Raw genomic sequence first — 17,614 nt, forward strand, 5'->3', positions numbered from 1 at the left:
TGTCATGATATCTGAATCCTCCTTTCAACTGATACAGGGAACACACACATACATACAATCAAAGCTGATAGTGGATATATACATGTCCACTGTACTATTATTACAATTTTACGTATGCTTGAAATTTATCATAATAAAACATTGAGAAGAAAAGATTGTTAGGGAAAAATATTTGTATTTATAGGTGAGAACACATTATTGTTGCAAATACAACTTAAAAGAACTATGATCAAAAAGATCTCAATTCAAGTAATTACTAAAAAAGAATCAAGCCTGTAATTTCTCTTCTTGGAACTTGGAATTCTTTCTTTCGGTTTTTTTGTTTGTTTGTTTTATTTTTATTTTATTTATTTATTTATTTATTTATTTATTTATTTATTTATTTATTTATTTATTTTTGAGACAGAGTCTTGCTCCATTGCCCAGGCTGGAGTGCAATGGTGCGATCTTGGTTCACTGCAACCTCCCCCTCCCTGGTTCAAGAGATTCTCCTGCCTCAGCCTCCTGAGTAGCTGGGATTACAGGTGCCCGCCACCATGCCTGGCTAATTTTATTTGTATTTTTCGTAGACACAGGGTTTTACCATGTTGGCCAGGTTGGTCTCAAACTCCTGACCTCAGGTGGTCCATCCACCTCGGCCTCCCAAAGTGCCGGGATTACAGGTGTGAGCCACTGCGCCAGCCAGAATTATTTTTTAAAGAATAAAATTTCAAAGATATTCACTGCAGAATTGCTTAAAATAGTGTTATTTCTGCAATACTCTGAATGTATAATAATGGCATGAATTATGGTGCACTGGTACATTCAACGAGGGATTATTACACAGCCACTAAAATAATTAGTATTAGGCATATATTTTAAGACTGGGCAATGTGGTTCACACCTGTAATACCAGTACTTTGGAAGGTTGAGGTGGGAGGATTGCAAGACCAGCCTGGGCAACATAGTGAGACCCCTGTCTCTACAAAAAAAAATTTTTAATTTGTCAGGAATGGTGGCATGTACCTGAAGTCCCAGCCACTGAGGAGGCTAAGATGGGAAGATCACTTAAACCAAGGAGTTCAAGGCTGCAGTAAGCTATGATGGTGCCACTGCACTCTAGTCTGGGTGACAGAGCAAGATCTTGTCTCTAAATATAAACAACCAACCAAACATTGACCTATGCTGCTATATAGATGCAAAAAGAATCCAAATCTGTATCTATGCTTAACTACATAACATTTGTGGATTCACGTGGACGGAACTGGAAGTTTACATGGAAATGCTACCTATTTGAAAAGCAGTTTTTCCCCTTTATTTCATTTTTTCTTTATTTTGAATTCTGCCAATGATTTTGTGTAATAGTAATGTATTTTTTTAATGATATGGGAAGAAATCTTTTATCACGTGACACCATGTAACAGCTGCCTAACCACACAATGTAGAAATGAATAAAGATGGCTCAGAAATAGAGTGTACTAGTATTAGTGACTCAACTAGTGACTATTATGACAAATGGAATAAAGTTTTGACTGATTTACAGGAGTTTTAAAATGCATTTTATATTGAGTAGTTATTTGTTTTCTTAAAACAATTATTGTATTGAACTAAAAAACTAGGTAGTTTGTTCACATAACAAATCTATATTCAAAGACATGCTTACACATTTTCCACTTAGTCCATTTTTCTGTTATCAGCATTACTATAAATGCCTCATTCTGTCATCACGTTGAATTCTTTAGCATCTTCTATATCATTTCCAGGGGGGGCATCTCTGGGAAGTAGTGATGCCTATCTTCCCTCAGAAGCAAACTGATAACCCCAATGTACCCACAATTCACACTTATTCCCTTCTCTGAGGTGTGCTGCTTTTTGGCACATCAGAAAAAACACACTACTAGGATTTGAAAAACTAAGTTCTGGGCCTGGTTAGGTCACAAACTACAGAAACCTTAGGTCATATATCCTCTCCAGGCGTTTGTTTCTCCACTACAAAAAAAAAAAAAAAAATATTTCCTTGGTCTTTTGTAGTCCTTTACTATTTCATTTATCTTCATGATAACTCTTAAATTTAAGTAAGGTAGCATTATGCTCATTTTATAGAAGAAATTCGGTGGCTCAAGCCTGTAATCCCAGCACTTTGGGAGGCCGAGACGGGCGGATCACGAGGTCAGGAGATCGAGACCATCCTGGCTAACACGGTGAAACCCCGTCTCTACTAAAAAATACAAAAAACTAGCCAGGCGAGGTGGCGGGCGCCTGTAGTCCCAGCTACTCGGGAGGCTGAGGCAGGAGAATGGTGTAAAGCCGGGAGGCAGAGCTTGCAGTGAGCTGAGATCCGGCCACTGTACTCCAGCCTGGGCGGCAGAGCGAGACTCCGTCTCAAAAAAAAAAAAGAAAAGAAATACAATCTCAAAAAGGATATAGTCGCCCAAAGATCCCACAAGTAGTAATATATCAGGCAGAGCTAAACTCACACACTGTTACTCAAGATCCTAGTACTGGTACGTGCTGTACTAATAAGTTTGCTAAAATGTATGAAACAGCAATTTCTCAGGTCCCTTCCAATGATCCTGTTCTCTGCTTCTACTTGCTATTTTTTCTCTCTTCTCTCAACCAGTATTAACATCCGAAACTATGTATAAAATCCCCAAATTTCATTTACCATGTTTTTTTTATTTAATTATTCTGTAAATTTTTCTAGTTTCATGTTAAATCCAGAGAAATTACTTTTTCGAAAGTTTCCACTATTGCCTCCCTCTCTGAAGGCCATGGGACTTACCTATTTGTCAAAGCAGAAATTCCCAACATTTTGTAAACACCACTAATTACTTTTTATAACTGTAAAGGCAATTATTCCATACTTAAAATCAATTCAAAATAAAATAAATCCTCAATACTTCTTATTCCCTGGGGTAGTAATTTTAGTTAGATTCTATTGATTCGTTATTTTCTCCTAGGTGCCTTTATTTGGGAAATACTGTTAGTCTACCTTACGATTGATTCTCTTTCCCTAACAAGAAAATGTCATTCTTAAGAGTCAGGAAAGCTTTTACTTTCACTATCACATATGAAGAATGAACTAAACACCTAACTTGGAAAGGAAAACTTAAATGAGAGATTCAGGACACTTCCCAAGGGGTCTTATGACCAATTTAAAAGTTGGTATGATGTGTCTAAAATAACAAATTAACTCTTTTACTTAAAATAAAGGTACAGATGTGTTGATAGTCATGGTAACATGTACATATGAAATATGCCTAAACCAAATTAAAAGAAAACAAAATACGGTCCATGGCAATCTTGAGAATTCAGGGAGCTCAATAAATATTAAGAGTATGCTCTCACAATGAGAGCATTAAACACTTGGTAATTAACATAATTTAACATGCAAAAATGAGAAAATATACAGGATGAGGGATGAGGAGTACGCATAGGAAATTTTTGTGATTTTCTTCATACTGCTTTCTGGTCTTCAGGAGGGAAGATTTTGACTTCAAAAGTAACAAAATATTTAAGAAGGGAATTCACATCTTTCTGTTCTAAATGATATTCTTGCACTCTTTTCTCAGCAGTTCATGTTTCTAGATAAAGTTTATGATTACTGAAAAGTGTCAATGTTTCTACAATGGAAATTTTGCCTTTGGAATGCTCTTAATATTTATCATATCAAAGTGATGGCCTTTTGGCAATCTGAATTCCTTTGGCTCCTGACGTGTTTCAGTAGTTTTCACCTGCACGGAAGACAGAGGATCTTTGGAATCAACATACACATATTTTAGAAATGACAGCAGCTTGTCATCTTTACGAGCAATCTCTCCCTTAATTTCTGGATAGAGACTAATCCGCTCTGACAGGAGGCTGTAGGTATAGGGGTGCCTGGGAGCCGGAGAGGGCTTCTTGTTGCCGATTTCCCGTTCCGCTCGGTTCTCTTGAAATTCCTATCCCGCGAGTCACCGCAGCTCCCATCTCCTCATAACATGCTGCCCTCGGTTTCACAGTAACGTATTTTTTTAAAAAACCAGTCGTTGTTACCTTAATTTGGTCCCAACGGTTGTAAAGGTAAGTTTATAATTCGTTGAACAACTAAGTAAGATTTAAGGCAACTCAACTGATAGCTGCATACCTAATTTGGGATATCCATAGAATTGTTTTGTCAACCACAAATATAACAAGCATTAAGTGTAAACTGTGTTGCTGAAAAGTACTCCAAGTATCTTAGGAACACCCACCGCAATGTGTGGGCTAAATGCACACGTACAATGATAGCAGAAATAATACCTGTCATATAGGTCGGGCATGCCAGCTTTTCCTCCGCGAAAGGCTTCTGGTCCTAAGCTGTCCCTTACTTTCACCGGAATGAGATGCTTCCGGAGTCCCAAGCACTGCTCCCTTACCCAGGAGGCTGGAAACTGCTCGCTACGAGCGCAGTTTCTGACGCCCTTTGGCTGAGACTCGCAGCACCTGACGATGTTCCAGTTGCTAGGTTTAGTTGCTAAGGCACCAACCGCTTCGGAGGAAAAGGGGGGCGGTGCAGTCTCTTTTGGAGACGTAGCGAATCATCTAGAGGTCGAGATAATTGGTTCCGGCAGGAAACAGCTCCTCTAAGAGGGACAGGAAGGCGGAAAGAAGCTGAGACTGACGCCTCTGAGCCGCGGAGGATTGTGGGAGGAGGTTGTCTCCAATTTCTCCTCCCCCTCCCGGCCAAGATGTCTGACATGGAGGATGATTTCATGTGCGATGATGAGGAGGACTACGACCTGGTGAGGCGCAGGGAATGGAACCCTGGGGGTGGAGATGTGTCTAGTTTTCGGGGTCCGGTCTGGACCGGCCGCGGCCTCTCCCCGTAGAGCATGTGCCGTTTCCAGCCTCTCTCAGTGCAGTGACAGGACTGGTTTACCTCCTCCCCGTTCCCGCACCGGGCCCGGGCCCTGCTTCTCCAGCATGGGGGAAGGGAGGTCAAAGCAGGCAGCGAAGGGGGTCCCGGGCCTTGCGCTCCGAGTCTGAGCGCCTCTTCGGTTTACACGGATGCCCCTGGCCCCAGGCGTTCGGTTCTCTGTGCCTCATGCCTCCCCACGGCGCGAGCCGCCCCGGTGACCATGCTGCGGTGTAGGCCCTGGCTTTGCCCTTTCGGGCCCAGCGTTCGGGCCCCCACTTCTTCACATTTGAACTGAGCGTTCAAATGTGCGAAATGCTAGGAGAAGTCTGAAAACTGGGGGGTCCTTACTGCTCCCAGGCCTGACCGCGAAACGCAACTTGTGAGTCTCCTGGAGACGTAGCTTAAATAGTCTTGTCCAGGGCCAGTTTTGGTCCGAGGTAAGTGTGTAGTGGAGGGTTCAGAGCAAGGATAACTGAAAAAAAGGTAGTTGAACTACTTTTTCAGTTCTTTATAAAGAAAAGCTAGCGAGGAGGTTTTGCATGTGGTGTTTTTGGGGGACGGGTGTAAGGTAATTGAACCTATAGCTTTTCACTTAGAAATTTTCCAGTATACAAAGTTTAAAACAGCAACAGCATAGAAATAAACGAATTTATCTGACTGAATGGAGATTTTTAAAGATTCAGAGCTTCATTTATTAATGGATTTACAAGTTTGAATAACGTTTGCTATTCAAAAACATCGTGTGGAAACTCTGAAAATTATCTTGACCCAGAATTAACGTCAGCTTTGCTTTGTTTCTTTATTTTGGAGGTATGTCATATGGTTCTTTTATGGTGATGCTGCATTATCATAAAGTTACAAAATAGATGTTTTGGGACGTCTGATTCATTTTAAGTGCCAGAGATTGTCAAAATATTAATACATTGTTTTGAATTAGTCGATAACTTCGTGTGTATTTTCAGTTTTTTGCATTTTAAAATAAGGCACACTTTTGCAAAAGGGAGAACGGAAATTCTCGCTATTATCTGAAAGTCATAGTAGAGATTTTTATAATTTTTAAAGTTAAATGTGGTTTCGCTAATAGTTATGGTTTCTACCTTACATTTTAGTTTGTGCAAGCCAGTTGTAGGCGGTGACTTCAGTTCATTAATATGTATCTGTCCATTTTTACTTATTACCTGTTTATTCATATTACAGGTGTTTTGTTATTATCAAAATGTTTCTTTTAAATGTGCTTGTATTTTTTTAATTGATTCATAGTATTTTGTACATAGTTATGGGGAGTTTTGTTACATGCACAGGATATGTAATGATCAAATCGGTATTTAGGATATCCATCACCTTGTGTTTTTATCATTTCTGTGTCTTGGGAATATTTAAAGTCATCTCTTCTAGATCTTTTGAAATATAAAATACGTTTTAACCATAGTCACCCTCCCCCGCTATCAAACATTAGAACTTATTCCTTCTATCTAACTGTTGGTTTGTACACATTAACCAACTTCTCTTACTTCCCCACTCCTCTTCCCCCCAACACCCTTCCTATCATTCTACTCTCTACCACCATGAAATCAACTTCTTTTGCTCCCACATCTGAGTGAGAACATGTGATAATTGTCTTTCTGCGCCTGGCTTATTTCACTTAACCTAAATCTCCAGATCCACGTTGCTGCAAATTGACAGAATTGCATTCTTTTTTATAGCCAAATAATATTCCTTTATGTATATATACCACATTTTCTTCATCCATTTATCCATTACTAGATACTTAGATTGATTCCCTGTCTTTGCTGTTAGGAGTAATGCTGCAATGAACATGGAGTGCAGGTATCCCTTTAATAGATCTATTTTCTTTCCTTTGGATAAACCCAGGGGTGGATTGCAGGACCTTACGGTAGTTCTACTTCTAGTTTTTGAGAAATCTCCATAATGGCTATACTAATTTACATCTCCATCAACAGTGTAGAAGAGTTCTGTTTTCTCCACTTTCTTGCCAGCATTCTATTATTTTTGGTCTTTTTGATGAATAACCATTCTAATTGTGGTTTTGATTTGCATTTCTTTGATGGTAGTGATATTGAGCTTTTTTTTTTTTTTTTATGTATATGTTGGCCATTTGTATGTCTTCTTTATCTATTTATGCATGTGTATATTTTTAGAGATGGGATTTTGCTGTGTTACCCAGGCTGGGCCCAAACTCCTGGGCCCAACTAATCATCCCGCCTCAGCCTCTTAAGTAGCTGAGACTACTGGCACTTGCCACCGTGCCCAGCTGTATGTCATCTCTTGAGAAATTGCATTTGTATTATTAGTTTGTGTTTGTAGATGTTTCTGCTTATCTCCTTCCTAAACAATAGTCTGTCGGATACATAACTTATTAGCGCTGTGATTAAGTTGATCATCTTTGAGAATGTAATGTAGTAATAGCAGTGAGAATCTTTTTGTCTTGTGAAGTACTTGATTAACTTTTGCAAGAGTTTTTATTAAACATAGAATGTTTTAACTTGGCCATGTTTTCCCAGTCTTTTAGGGCCTACACTACATGAGCAGTATAATGAAATTGAATATATAATTGCTTTAACTTTTTTTTTTTGAAACGGAGTCTCACTGTGTTGCCCAGGCTAAAGAACAGTGGCACAGTCTCAGCTCACTGCAACCTCTGCCTCCCAGGTTCGAGCAATTCTGCCTCAGCCTCCTTAGTAGCTGAGATTACAGGCGCCTGCCACCATACCCGGCTAATTTTTTGTGTTTTTATTAGAGGCAGGATTTTACCGTGTTGATCAGGCTGGTCTCGAATTCCTGACCTCAGGTGATCTGCCCCCCTCGGCCTTCCAAAGTGCTGGGATTACAGGTGTTAGTCACCACAACCACCTGTGTCTTAACTTTTTTATTTCTTAAAAAGTAAGATTTTGCACTACTACATAATGAAATGAAATGTTGGAGTTTTCTGTTGGGTTTTTTGTTTTTCTTCCCCTAGCATTCTATTAAATAACTCTTCCTCCCCCGTCTGTCTCTCATCAGGTGTCTAGTTGTAAAATTATTTATGATTAATTTACTAACAGTTAAAACTTTTGATGGAATAAAATTTATTTAGTAATTTGTTTTTCATTTCCTTTAATCATATATTTTAAAAAAAAAGATTAATGAAGGTGGTTACCATTTCATGCTTACCTTTTGTCAAAAGAGTTCTTTTTTTAAAATACTTATTTTGTCTGGGATTTTTTTTTTTTTCTGTTTATTAGTATTTTTAAAAAATCTGCAGAATTGACTTGCTTTCTCAAGATTTACTTTTATAAAAAATGTATTTTTTTTGGAAAATTGATTATCACCTCGTTTTAGCTATAGTGTTAACTGAGAGCCATGAGTATTGCTGACCACAGTGATACTCAGCGTATCTTTATTGGTCGTCCATTGATATATTTTAACACCTTAAATCACTTTGTTCTTCCCCAATCTGGTAGAAATAGGTAGTTAGGATACCACCTGAAAAATTAACTCTGTTTCTAAAACTGTACTGTTTTTACCCAAGGAAGTAAATAATGATTTCTGCCCAAGAAGGATCTAAAATAAAACAAATTTTTTTTTGTTTTTTTTTTTTTTTTAAAGAAAGAAGAAATGAATATGAAAGAAATGAATGTAAAAGAAATTCAACATACATGTATGGTCATGTATGTTCTAAGATCTGTTTGACTTTTAGAGGCAGAAGCAGGCATTTCTAAACATAGTAATCTGTGGTAGGCGATGGTGCTAATAAATTACATTTAATGCAATGCCAATTTTAAAGGTTTATAGATTATTTGCTGATCCATGATACTAAATAATAACCATAGTGCCATTCATTAAGTAGGTAAGGCCATTGATAAGCTAACTTTTAATTCCACAGTCCAATCGTTCTACCATGAAACTCCTAATAATCTTTTTAGAAAGGATTTAAGACAAATTGACTTTATACCAAAAATTATTCTTCAGTAAGTCCTGTTATATGTAGGGTATTATATATTTGAATATATATAAATTTTTTTTTGAGGTGGAGTTGTGCTCTGTCGCCCGGGCTGGAGTGCAGTGGTGTGATCTCCGCTCACTGCAACCTCTGCCTCCCGGGTTCAAGCTATTCTCTTGCCTCAGCCTCCTGAATAGCTGGAACCACAGGTGCCCGCCACCATGCCCAGCTAATTTTTATATTTTAGTAGAGACAGGGTTTCACCATGTTGGCCAGTCTGGTCTCGAACTCCTGACCTCAGGTGATCGACATTCCTTGCCCTCCCAAAGTGCTGAGATTACAGGCATGAGCCACCATGCCCGGCCTGTATTTGGATATAATTATTTAAATGTATTACAAGGAAAACGTTGTCTAAAAGTTAGAATAATTCCACTTGGTTAAATATATGACCAACTGTGAGCCTCATTATATTCCCCTAGTCAAGCTCATAGTTGGGATTAGGGAATAAATGTTTCCTAGTATTGTTTTTCTTGTCTTAATATATAGCAGTTTTATTTATTTTTTTAACTTTTAGGTTCAAGGGTACATGTGCAGGTTAGTTATATAGATAAGCTCTTATTACAAGAGTTTATTATACAGATTATTTCATCACCCAGGTACTAAGCCAAGTACCCAATAGTTATTTTTTCTGCTCCTCTCCCTCCTCCCACCCTTCACCCTCAAGTAGGCCCTGGTGTCTGTTCCCTTCTTTGTGTTAATGAATTCTCATCATTTAGTTCCCACTTGTAACAGAGAACATGCAGTATTTGGTTTTCTGTTCCTGCATTAGTTTGCTAGGAGTAATGGCCTCCAGCTCCACCCATGTTCCCATTATTTTTTATGGTATAGCAGTTTTAATGCTCTGCATTTTTACTTCTTTTTCTTTTTTGTGTGTGTGTAGTGGGGAGGAAAATGAATCTTAGCTACAGGATCTCTTACAGACTCTCGTATTTGTCACCCTTTTAATAAGATCAGTAGAAAGATGATGGTCAATTGCCAGTGCTATGTACATAGTGAACATGTATCCAGTATAAATGTTAAGTTCCAGAAATGTCAAAGACAGTATAATCCATATTATCCCAATTTTGTTAGGTGGGAAAAATATAGAAAAATGTCTGGAAATAAATTATCCATGGTTTTAATTTTTTTTTTTGAGACAGAGTCTTACTCTGTTGCCCAGGCTGGAGTGCAGTGGTGCACTTCTCTGCCTCAGCCTCCCAAATGGCTGGGATTACAGGCGCAAGCCAGCACGCCTGGCTAATTTTTGTATTTTTAGTAGAGACATGTTTCACCTTTTTGGCCAGGTTGGTCTCGAACTCCCGACCTCAGATGATTCACCCACCTCAGCCTCCCAAAATGTTGGGATTACAGGTGTGAGCCATCACGCCCGTCCGGTTTTAATTTTTTTTTAATTTGTTTTTGTCTGGCAGACTTTTCACAGGGAACCTATATTGCTTTTATTGCTGGGGGTGGGCAGGTTGCAGGGTGTAAATGATGAGCAAAAATGTTACTTTAGAGGCCAGAGAGTGACTCTGTCACTCTTTTTAAAATAGATAATACATGCACATGGTTCAAAACCAGAAAATGTAAAAATATGTGCATCAAAGTTTTTTCCTCCATTCTGTTCTTCATCTGTCTGGTTCCCATTCTTGGTAGATAACCAAATATAGATTCTTATTCATCCTCTCTTTTTTTATTTTTTTAACGTTGATATAGCATATTGTAAATCTTGCTCTGTGCTTTTTAATTTATCTGAGAGATTATTCTGTATTAAGTATGCAAGGAGCTTACTTTTTTTTTATGGCTGCATTGATTGTATGGATGTACCATCCTTTATTTAAACAGTTCTGTATTGATAAGAATTTGGCCTGTTTTCAATATTTTGAAAAAACAATGTGCAGCTTATTTTTAAAAAAATAAGCTAGCCAGATTTTTTCATTTTTGTAGATGTAGTTGAAAATTAAGAATCAGGTTTGATAAATAAGTTGAGCCATTAAATTGTATGCTGCTGTTTCAGGATACAAACACACGACTCTGGTGAAGTTGGTTTTCTTGAGGATTTCAGAAGCATTACTTGTTGTAATCCATGTCAGTATCATTGGAATAATTTTACTGCACCTTAAAGCTACTACTTCAAAGAAAAATACTGATTTGGAACTTAAATTGGTAACTTTTCAAAAAGGCCTGTTGTATTACCTCATTAGTGTACCTTGTATAATGAAATTGGAGAGGTTCAAACAAGGATAGCTAAAACAATGGGAGACAACTTTTACATGCTAAGAATAAAATAAAGTTATATACATTTAAGTAATAATAAACAACGATTATTTAATAATAAGCATAAATAAATTTAATAAAAAATAAACTTAAGACGTTTCACTGACAACTTAAATCTGTAAACTACAACTATCCAACCAAGTGAATTTGTACTTGTACATTATATCCCGAAATGAACATATGGACCTTAGTGGGAATTAGAAACTTCCTACAGGGTTCAACCCCCACATTTGACACGAGGAACTAAAGCATAGAGAATGAGTGATTACCTAAATTTACAGGACAAATTTGTGGGAGAGTCAGAACTAGAACCCAGGTTTTATAGTAGCTCTTTTAGGATGCTAAAACACAAATGTGACTTTATGATAGCTCTACCTGGGAAATATAATTTGAACACTGAAAATTTAGGACAACTTTTTTTTTCTTTTTTTTTTTTTTGAAACAGTTTCGCTCTTGTTGCCCACGCTGGAGTGCAGTGTCACTATCTTGGCTCACCGCAACCTCTGCCTCCCGATTCTCCTGCCTCAGCCTCCTGAGTAGCTGAGATTACAGGCATGCGCCCCCATGCCCGGCTAATTTTTTTTGTATTTTTAGTAGAGACAGGGTTTCTCCATGTTGGTCAGGCTGGTCTTAAACTCCGGACCTCAGGTGATCCACCCCCGCTTAGCCTCCCAAAGTGCTGGGATTACAGGTGTTAGCCCTTGTGCCCAGCAGTTTTTTTGTTTTGTTTTGTTTTGTTTTTTTAATTCTAACTTCATAGTTAACAAATCAGCACCCATTAATTTGTGCGAATTTTTTTAAATGGATAACTTTATCAGTAGCTAAACCATAAATGGCTACCTAGGATTCGAATCATGTCTGGTTTTTAAGGATAATGAAACACTGCCCACACCTCTTAGTGTGCCCAGCATCTTGTCAGCTGTTAGACAAGGCTCAGAAAGCATTCTTAATGGTGACTGTTGTTTTCCTGAAGTACATTTCTTAGGACTTCTATTGGCAATAGATACAAGAGTAAGTAAATGAACTATGGAACTGATCCTGTTCAGCAGTAGCTACATACCTGATATAGTCAAAATTGACCCTGGCTGCTGTATGTTGTGTTATTTTGGAATGTTTACCCACCTTTTATTTTAATTAACCAAACACTAAGCATTTTGTAATATCCCAGGCTCTCGGAATACACAGATGAATAAGAAAGTCCCTGCTTCTGAGAAGTTCACAATTTGGCTTGTTTTAACATACAGAGCTCTATGGTAGAGAGATGCATGTCATATGGAAGCATGACTAAGAAGAAAAATTTAGTTTGCTAAGAAGAGTGATGCTAAGATGAGTTAATGAACACATTTCCCAGCAGTATTAGGGCAGGGAAGTATCTTAGGAGAAAAGCAGAAAGATTGTTAGCAGGGAAAGTGGTTTAGAATTCTAGCAAAAAGAGCAGTTTATGCCAAAGCAGAGATTTAAAATTGTGTGACGTGTTTGAGAAAGAGTAGATTCTGGTTGTGTGGATGGATCACAAATTGCTTGGGGGAATTATCAGGACATGAGTAGGTTGAAACTATTACTGAATTTTAGATTTTTTTTTTAGTCCCTTTTCCAACTGTTCTTGTAAAACAAGTGCTTGTTTATTTTTCATGTATTAAACTCTTCATTTGTTTTTAAAGCATTCTTTATATACTAATTAAAATTTCACTTCCTCTTCTGTTAAAAAACATTTAAACTTTTACAAATTATTATCACTTTTTCATTTGATGTAACGATTTCAGTTTAGCAATACTTACTCAGTACTTCTAGATTTCCTATTCTGAGTGGTGGCATCATGTGTTACCAAGCCTTTGATAGTCATTATGGATCACTTTATTTTTCTTTATCTTGTGCACTTTTATTTTACCTCCCTAACATTGTGTAACATCTTCTGTGTTTATTCCATCATTTATTGTGTCCCCTGCCTTTTCTCCTCATTCTACTTCTTGGGATCAGGCCTTCACAGCTCCTGGCCAGACTTTTAAGATTATCCAATGGACTACCTCATTGCTACCAGAGTACTCTTCCAGAAACACAAATCTGGTTATTTCCTTGTAAAATCTTTTAGAGGCTCTTTATTGGATCTAATCTCCTTGCAAGATTTCTGTTGTCCTCTTCCTCTGTTCAATACCAGTTCATCTTTCATCAACCCTTTACATAACATCCTGTGCTTCAGCCCAAACTATTCATACTATTTCAAGCTTCCTTGCATTTGCACGTTAATTGCTTTATTTCAGCTGCCCTTCCTCATTGCTGGCGATTCCTATTCATACTTTTATACCTGACTCGGGTATCTTTTTCCTTCCTCTAACTCAGAAGTAGTTGATTACTCCTTTTTGAGATGCCAGTGGACTTACTATGTGTGTCTATTATTTATTATAATACAGTTTTGTTTGCATATCTCTTCCTTAATAGACCATGAGTACCTTGAGGGGAAGAGTTGTTAATTTGAATTTATGTGAGCAGTAATTAATTGCTGGCATATATTAAAGATCATGATTGTTGAGTTAAAATAGTAGAAGCACCTAAACAATAGGATTTTTCTTCCAAAGACTTCAAATCATTAGTTTGAAAAATCATGCCTGTGTCATAACTGAAGAATAATTTGCAGTAGTGCACAGCTTGTGATAATTGATGCAGTGGGGTGCAAATGATGGGTTAGTGATGTCATGATGGCTGGTTCAAGCCATAGGAACATGGCATTGCAGATCATAACAAGGGACTGCCAATTTGTAGTCCATCAGTAGAATATCAGTTGTGCCAATTCTCATGTATTTTTATATTGTAGCAATAACATTTGTTTAAGAGTTGAATTGCAATTATGCAAAAACATTATACATGCCATTTCTTAATCCATATGATATGAAAAACCAAAAGAATATAGTCACAAAATGTAGAGGGCTAAATCGAATCTTGTCTCAGTCATTGTTTTGTTTTGTTTTTTGGTTTTTGTTTTTTTGGAGTTGTAACATCTAAAGTTTAGAAATCTCTATCTGAAATCTATCAGGTCCCAGAAGTTACAGGTAACTAGTCTTATTATAAGTATTCCATGATTGAATGACAAGACACTGTGTGAGATATGACAGGAAATGTCAGGATCCTGTTTTTAACAGTGTTATAATTGGTTCAGTAATTTCTAGAAAATTGAAGTTAATCTCTTCCCTTTCTAAAATACTGTTGTTTCTCATTTGCTAGGAAGCTCCAAAACACTAGTCCTACTGTTGTCATGTGTACCTTTCAGCTTCTACTTTCCTCTTCTCAAAACCTGACCTAATTGTTTTTTCTAATTTGTTTTGAGCCAAGAAACCAAAAATAAATGGACTCTGAATTTTTACTTTGTGATCAACGTAAATCAAAAATACTTTTCATTTTACTTCAAGGCTGCATTCTGAAGGTTTGGGTTGCAAAAAAAATAATTCTCTGGTTCAGCGAGCTATTCCTCTATCTTATTCAACAGTGTTAAGTGAAGTTTTTATTTTAGTTATTGTATGATAAATCATATATGGTAAATCTATTTGTATTTGTTCCAACTTAATGAAACAATTAGAAAAGAGCTGATTTCCAGAGGCATAGAGTAGGTTTTATAGCTGTGATTCTTCACTCCAAGTCTTCCCTAAAGAATACCCTTAGGCTGAGATCTGAAATGATATGCAGTAGTTAACCAAATGAAGAGAGGTAGAGGTAGAGGTGGAAAGAGACAGGAATAACACATAAAAGTGGGAGAATTTGGCACTTGTTGAGTTAAGGCCACTGAGTTAAGGCCAGGATGGCTGCAGCAAAGTGAATGAAGGAGAACTTGATAGGATATAAGGCTGGACACCGGAGTCAAGTTTTGATGATTTCGCTGTGGGTTTTAAGAGGAATGGGAACCATTTTTGAGGAAAGGAATAAGATAATTTACATTTTGTGAGAATTATTTCACCTGCTTAACCATGAGGATATTAGAACTTAAAAAGGAGAATGAGAAGGCTGTTAAAGTTTGTGGAAAGATGAAAGTAGTTGGGTGGGGTAGGATGGTAGCAAGCAGGGGGTTTGGGAGTGGATAGATTTGAGGTTTATTTTGAAGGTAGAATCAATAAGGATTTTTATGTTCCAACAAATAGTTACCTTCCATTGTTTATGTTGTTACTACATGTACTATTCTCTTTATCCTCTCTCATTTCATCTAGCGGGCAAACTTCCATTTATCTTTCAAAACCCAGCTTTGAAGCCATCACTGTCACAGCATCATTCTGTGTATGGTTGGCTTGTTCATTCTTTACTAATTTCTCTTTTTTTAGCTTGATCAGTTTCTTTGTTGTCAAGCCTAGATTACAAGGGTTAAGAAGTAAATGAGTAATTATGAAACTTACTTACTACCTAGTTTCATCAAGTGATTTTCATATGTTAAACACAACGGAATTCCAGGTCTTAAATCTGTAAGACTGACAGACTCATGTCTTCACACGAGGAAGGAATTATCCTCCAGAGGGCGCACATTACAAAGCCACTCTTGATTACTGAAAAATTCATCTTGTGTTAATGTATTTTTGAGCTTTCGAATAACTTATACACAGCATACCTTTCTTCTCTTCTATGCTTTTATGAGACTGTAACATAATTTTTCATAAATATCTCATAAAGAAATTTGTTACTTGTATTTGGATTTAGAAATAACTATAAAACTATTCTTGTCGTTTTGTGTTTGTTTCCAGGTACTATTCTTAATTTGTTATAAACTTGCCCTTTGTAATGACTTATAGCTGAGAAGGAAATAATCTTTATCTTATGACCATAAGATAATTATTTCCATTACACCAATCCATGTGTATTTTGTAATCCTCGTTATTAGACTGAATGTCCTGAAACTGTAAAACTGTTGTTTACACTACAAAATAGTTATTTTATTCCAGTTTTCCCTTCTGCCTTGTTTTTTTCCACTAAGAATAGAACTCATGTAATGGAAAGTCTCATAAAATTATATAAATCCATTTTGTTTTATTTATTTTGATTTGTTATAAAGCTGATTAACGTTAGTATAAACAGCTGTTGTATAGTGCACATAAAGCAAATATTCTTATTAACATAATTATATTTAGTGCTAGATGGCTTTGCCATGTGTAGATTACCATCCTAGCTAGTTTTAAACCATGTTACAATAATGAAATTTAGACTTGGGGAATAGAAAAAAATTATAGAACCAAAGATTAATAATTAGAACACATCTACATTAGGTTTCCCTCAGATTTCATGACCAACGAAAGCTTAACCACTACAGAATTGGGGTCATTAACCAATATTAGGTCTTTGCATTCTTCTTTTATGTTGATTCTGTAGAAATTTTAACTTTCATCTGGAAGTAAGAAATGATTATATTCTGCTATACACCCTCCTCCTTTCTTCAACCCCTGGTTTTATGTAACAGTTGAATATCAGTTGGCATTTTATGTATGTATTCAAGGTTGTTTTGTTTTGTAAAAATACGTGGTTTTTCTGTCTTAACAGCATTCACTTTTTACATTGCTATGTGTGGAGTTTTTTTTTTTTCTTTTAATATTTCTTTCTTTCCAACACAGGAATACTCTGAAGATAGTAACTCCGAGCCAAATGTGGATTTGGAAAATCAGTACTATAATTCCAAAGCATTAAAAGAAGATGACCCAAAAGCAGCATTAAGCAGTTTCCAAAAGGTTTATATTCTTTTCCATTTGATTCTATGTGTTAATTTTTTTTTACTGATATGCTAGAACAAATAAGTCCCAGGTGATTTTATCTCAGAAATATGTTTTGAATACTTAATTATCCTATCAGTTAGCATTAGGCCGCACAAGCAAATGTTTCAAAAGGGTTATCCTGATGTTTTTTCCAATCAAGCTGTCTGTGGAGCAGGGCCGTTGTCCTGAAAAGCTAGGGTGGTTCTGGCAGAACCACCACCAACATGATGGTCAATAGGTATTATCACTGCAGTCTTGTTTCTTTTAGGGGTAAATCACACAGTTGTGGTTTCGTTATTATAAATAGCTTGATTTCTTGACTTACTGTTACACTTATGGATTATTTTTACCATAGGTTGGTTATTCGGGGGAAAAATGTTTCAGGAACTGTATAGTAATCAAGAAGTAGCTCTTAATTTTCCTGATAAAGGAACTTGAAGCTTGCTTATCCTTATGTAAGCATCTTACAACTTGTTTTTTTTAGAGACTTAAAAATGACATTGAGAAATGGTGGTATCCTTGGGGAAATGTTTTTTATGTGTCTAGTATAAAATTAATTCAATACTTACACATTGGACATCATTAGAAAATAATGTTAATGTTAAGATAAACTAAAAATTTCTTCCTCCTTTTAGGTTTTGGAACTTGAAGGTGAAAAAGGAGAATGGGGATTTAAAGCACTGAAACAAATGATTAAGATTAACTTCAAGTTGGTAAGATTTGTTTTGAGGGGAATTAAACTAATGAAATAAATTTTTTAGGTAAAAACCTCATTACGACGAAGTA

The 17,614-nt window shown here is 36.7% G+C and overlaps 2 protein-coding genes and 1 pseudogene across 4 annotated transcripts in view; 1 reads left to right on the forward strand and 2 right to left on the reverse strand.

Moving 5' to 3' along the window:
• GALK2 (galactokinase 2) overlaps positions 1–4,495 on the reverse strand; it is a 220,164-nt gene extending 215,669 nt beyond the window's left edge. The window contains exon 1 of one of the 2 annotated variants that reach the window (XM_023227245.3): positions 4,261–4,495. In XM_023227245.3, the coding sequence (XP_023083013.1) occupies positions 4,261–4,280 (20 nt within the window). In that variant the 5' untranslated portion in view covers positions 4,281–4,495. The remainder of the gene's footprint in view (positions 1–4,260) is intronic. The other variant, XM_023227252.3, reaches the window with a different exon arrangement.
• Positions 2,546–3,948, reverse strand: LOC111552815 (annotated as a pseudogene).
• Positions 4,496–4,611: 116 nt separating the features above from the next.
• The window catches only part of COPS2 (COP9 signalosome subunit 2), a 30,754-nt gene continuing 17,751 nt past the window's right edge, over positions 4,612–17,614 (forward strand). Inside the window, exons 1-3 of one of the 2 annotated variants that reach the window (XM_023227239.2) lie at positions 4,612–4,742; positions 16,691–16,804; positions 17,464–17,541. In XM_023227239.2, the coding sequence (XP_023083007.1) occupies positions 4,689–4,742; positions 16,691–16,804; positions 17,464–17,541 (246 nt within the window). In that variant the 5' untranslated portion in view covers positions 4,612–4,688. The remainder of the gene's footprint in view (positions 4,743–16,690; positions 16,805–17,463; positions 17,542–17,614) is intronic. The other variant, XM_023227240.3, reaches the window with a different exon arrangement.

The sequence above is a fragment of the Piliocolobus tephrosceles genome, chromosome 6 (assembly GCF_002776525.5).
Source record: "Piliocolobus tephrosceles isolate RC106 chromosome 6, ASM277652v3, whole genome shotgun sequence".
In the NCBI taxonomy this organism is placed as follows: Eukaryota; Metazoa; Chordata; class Mammalia; order Primates; family Cercopithecidae; genus Piliocolobus; species Piliocolobus tephrosceles.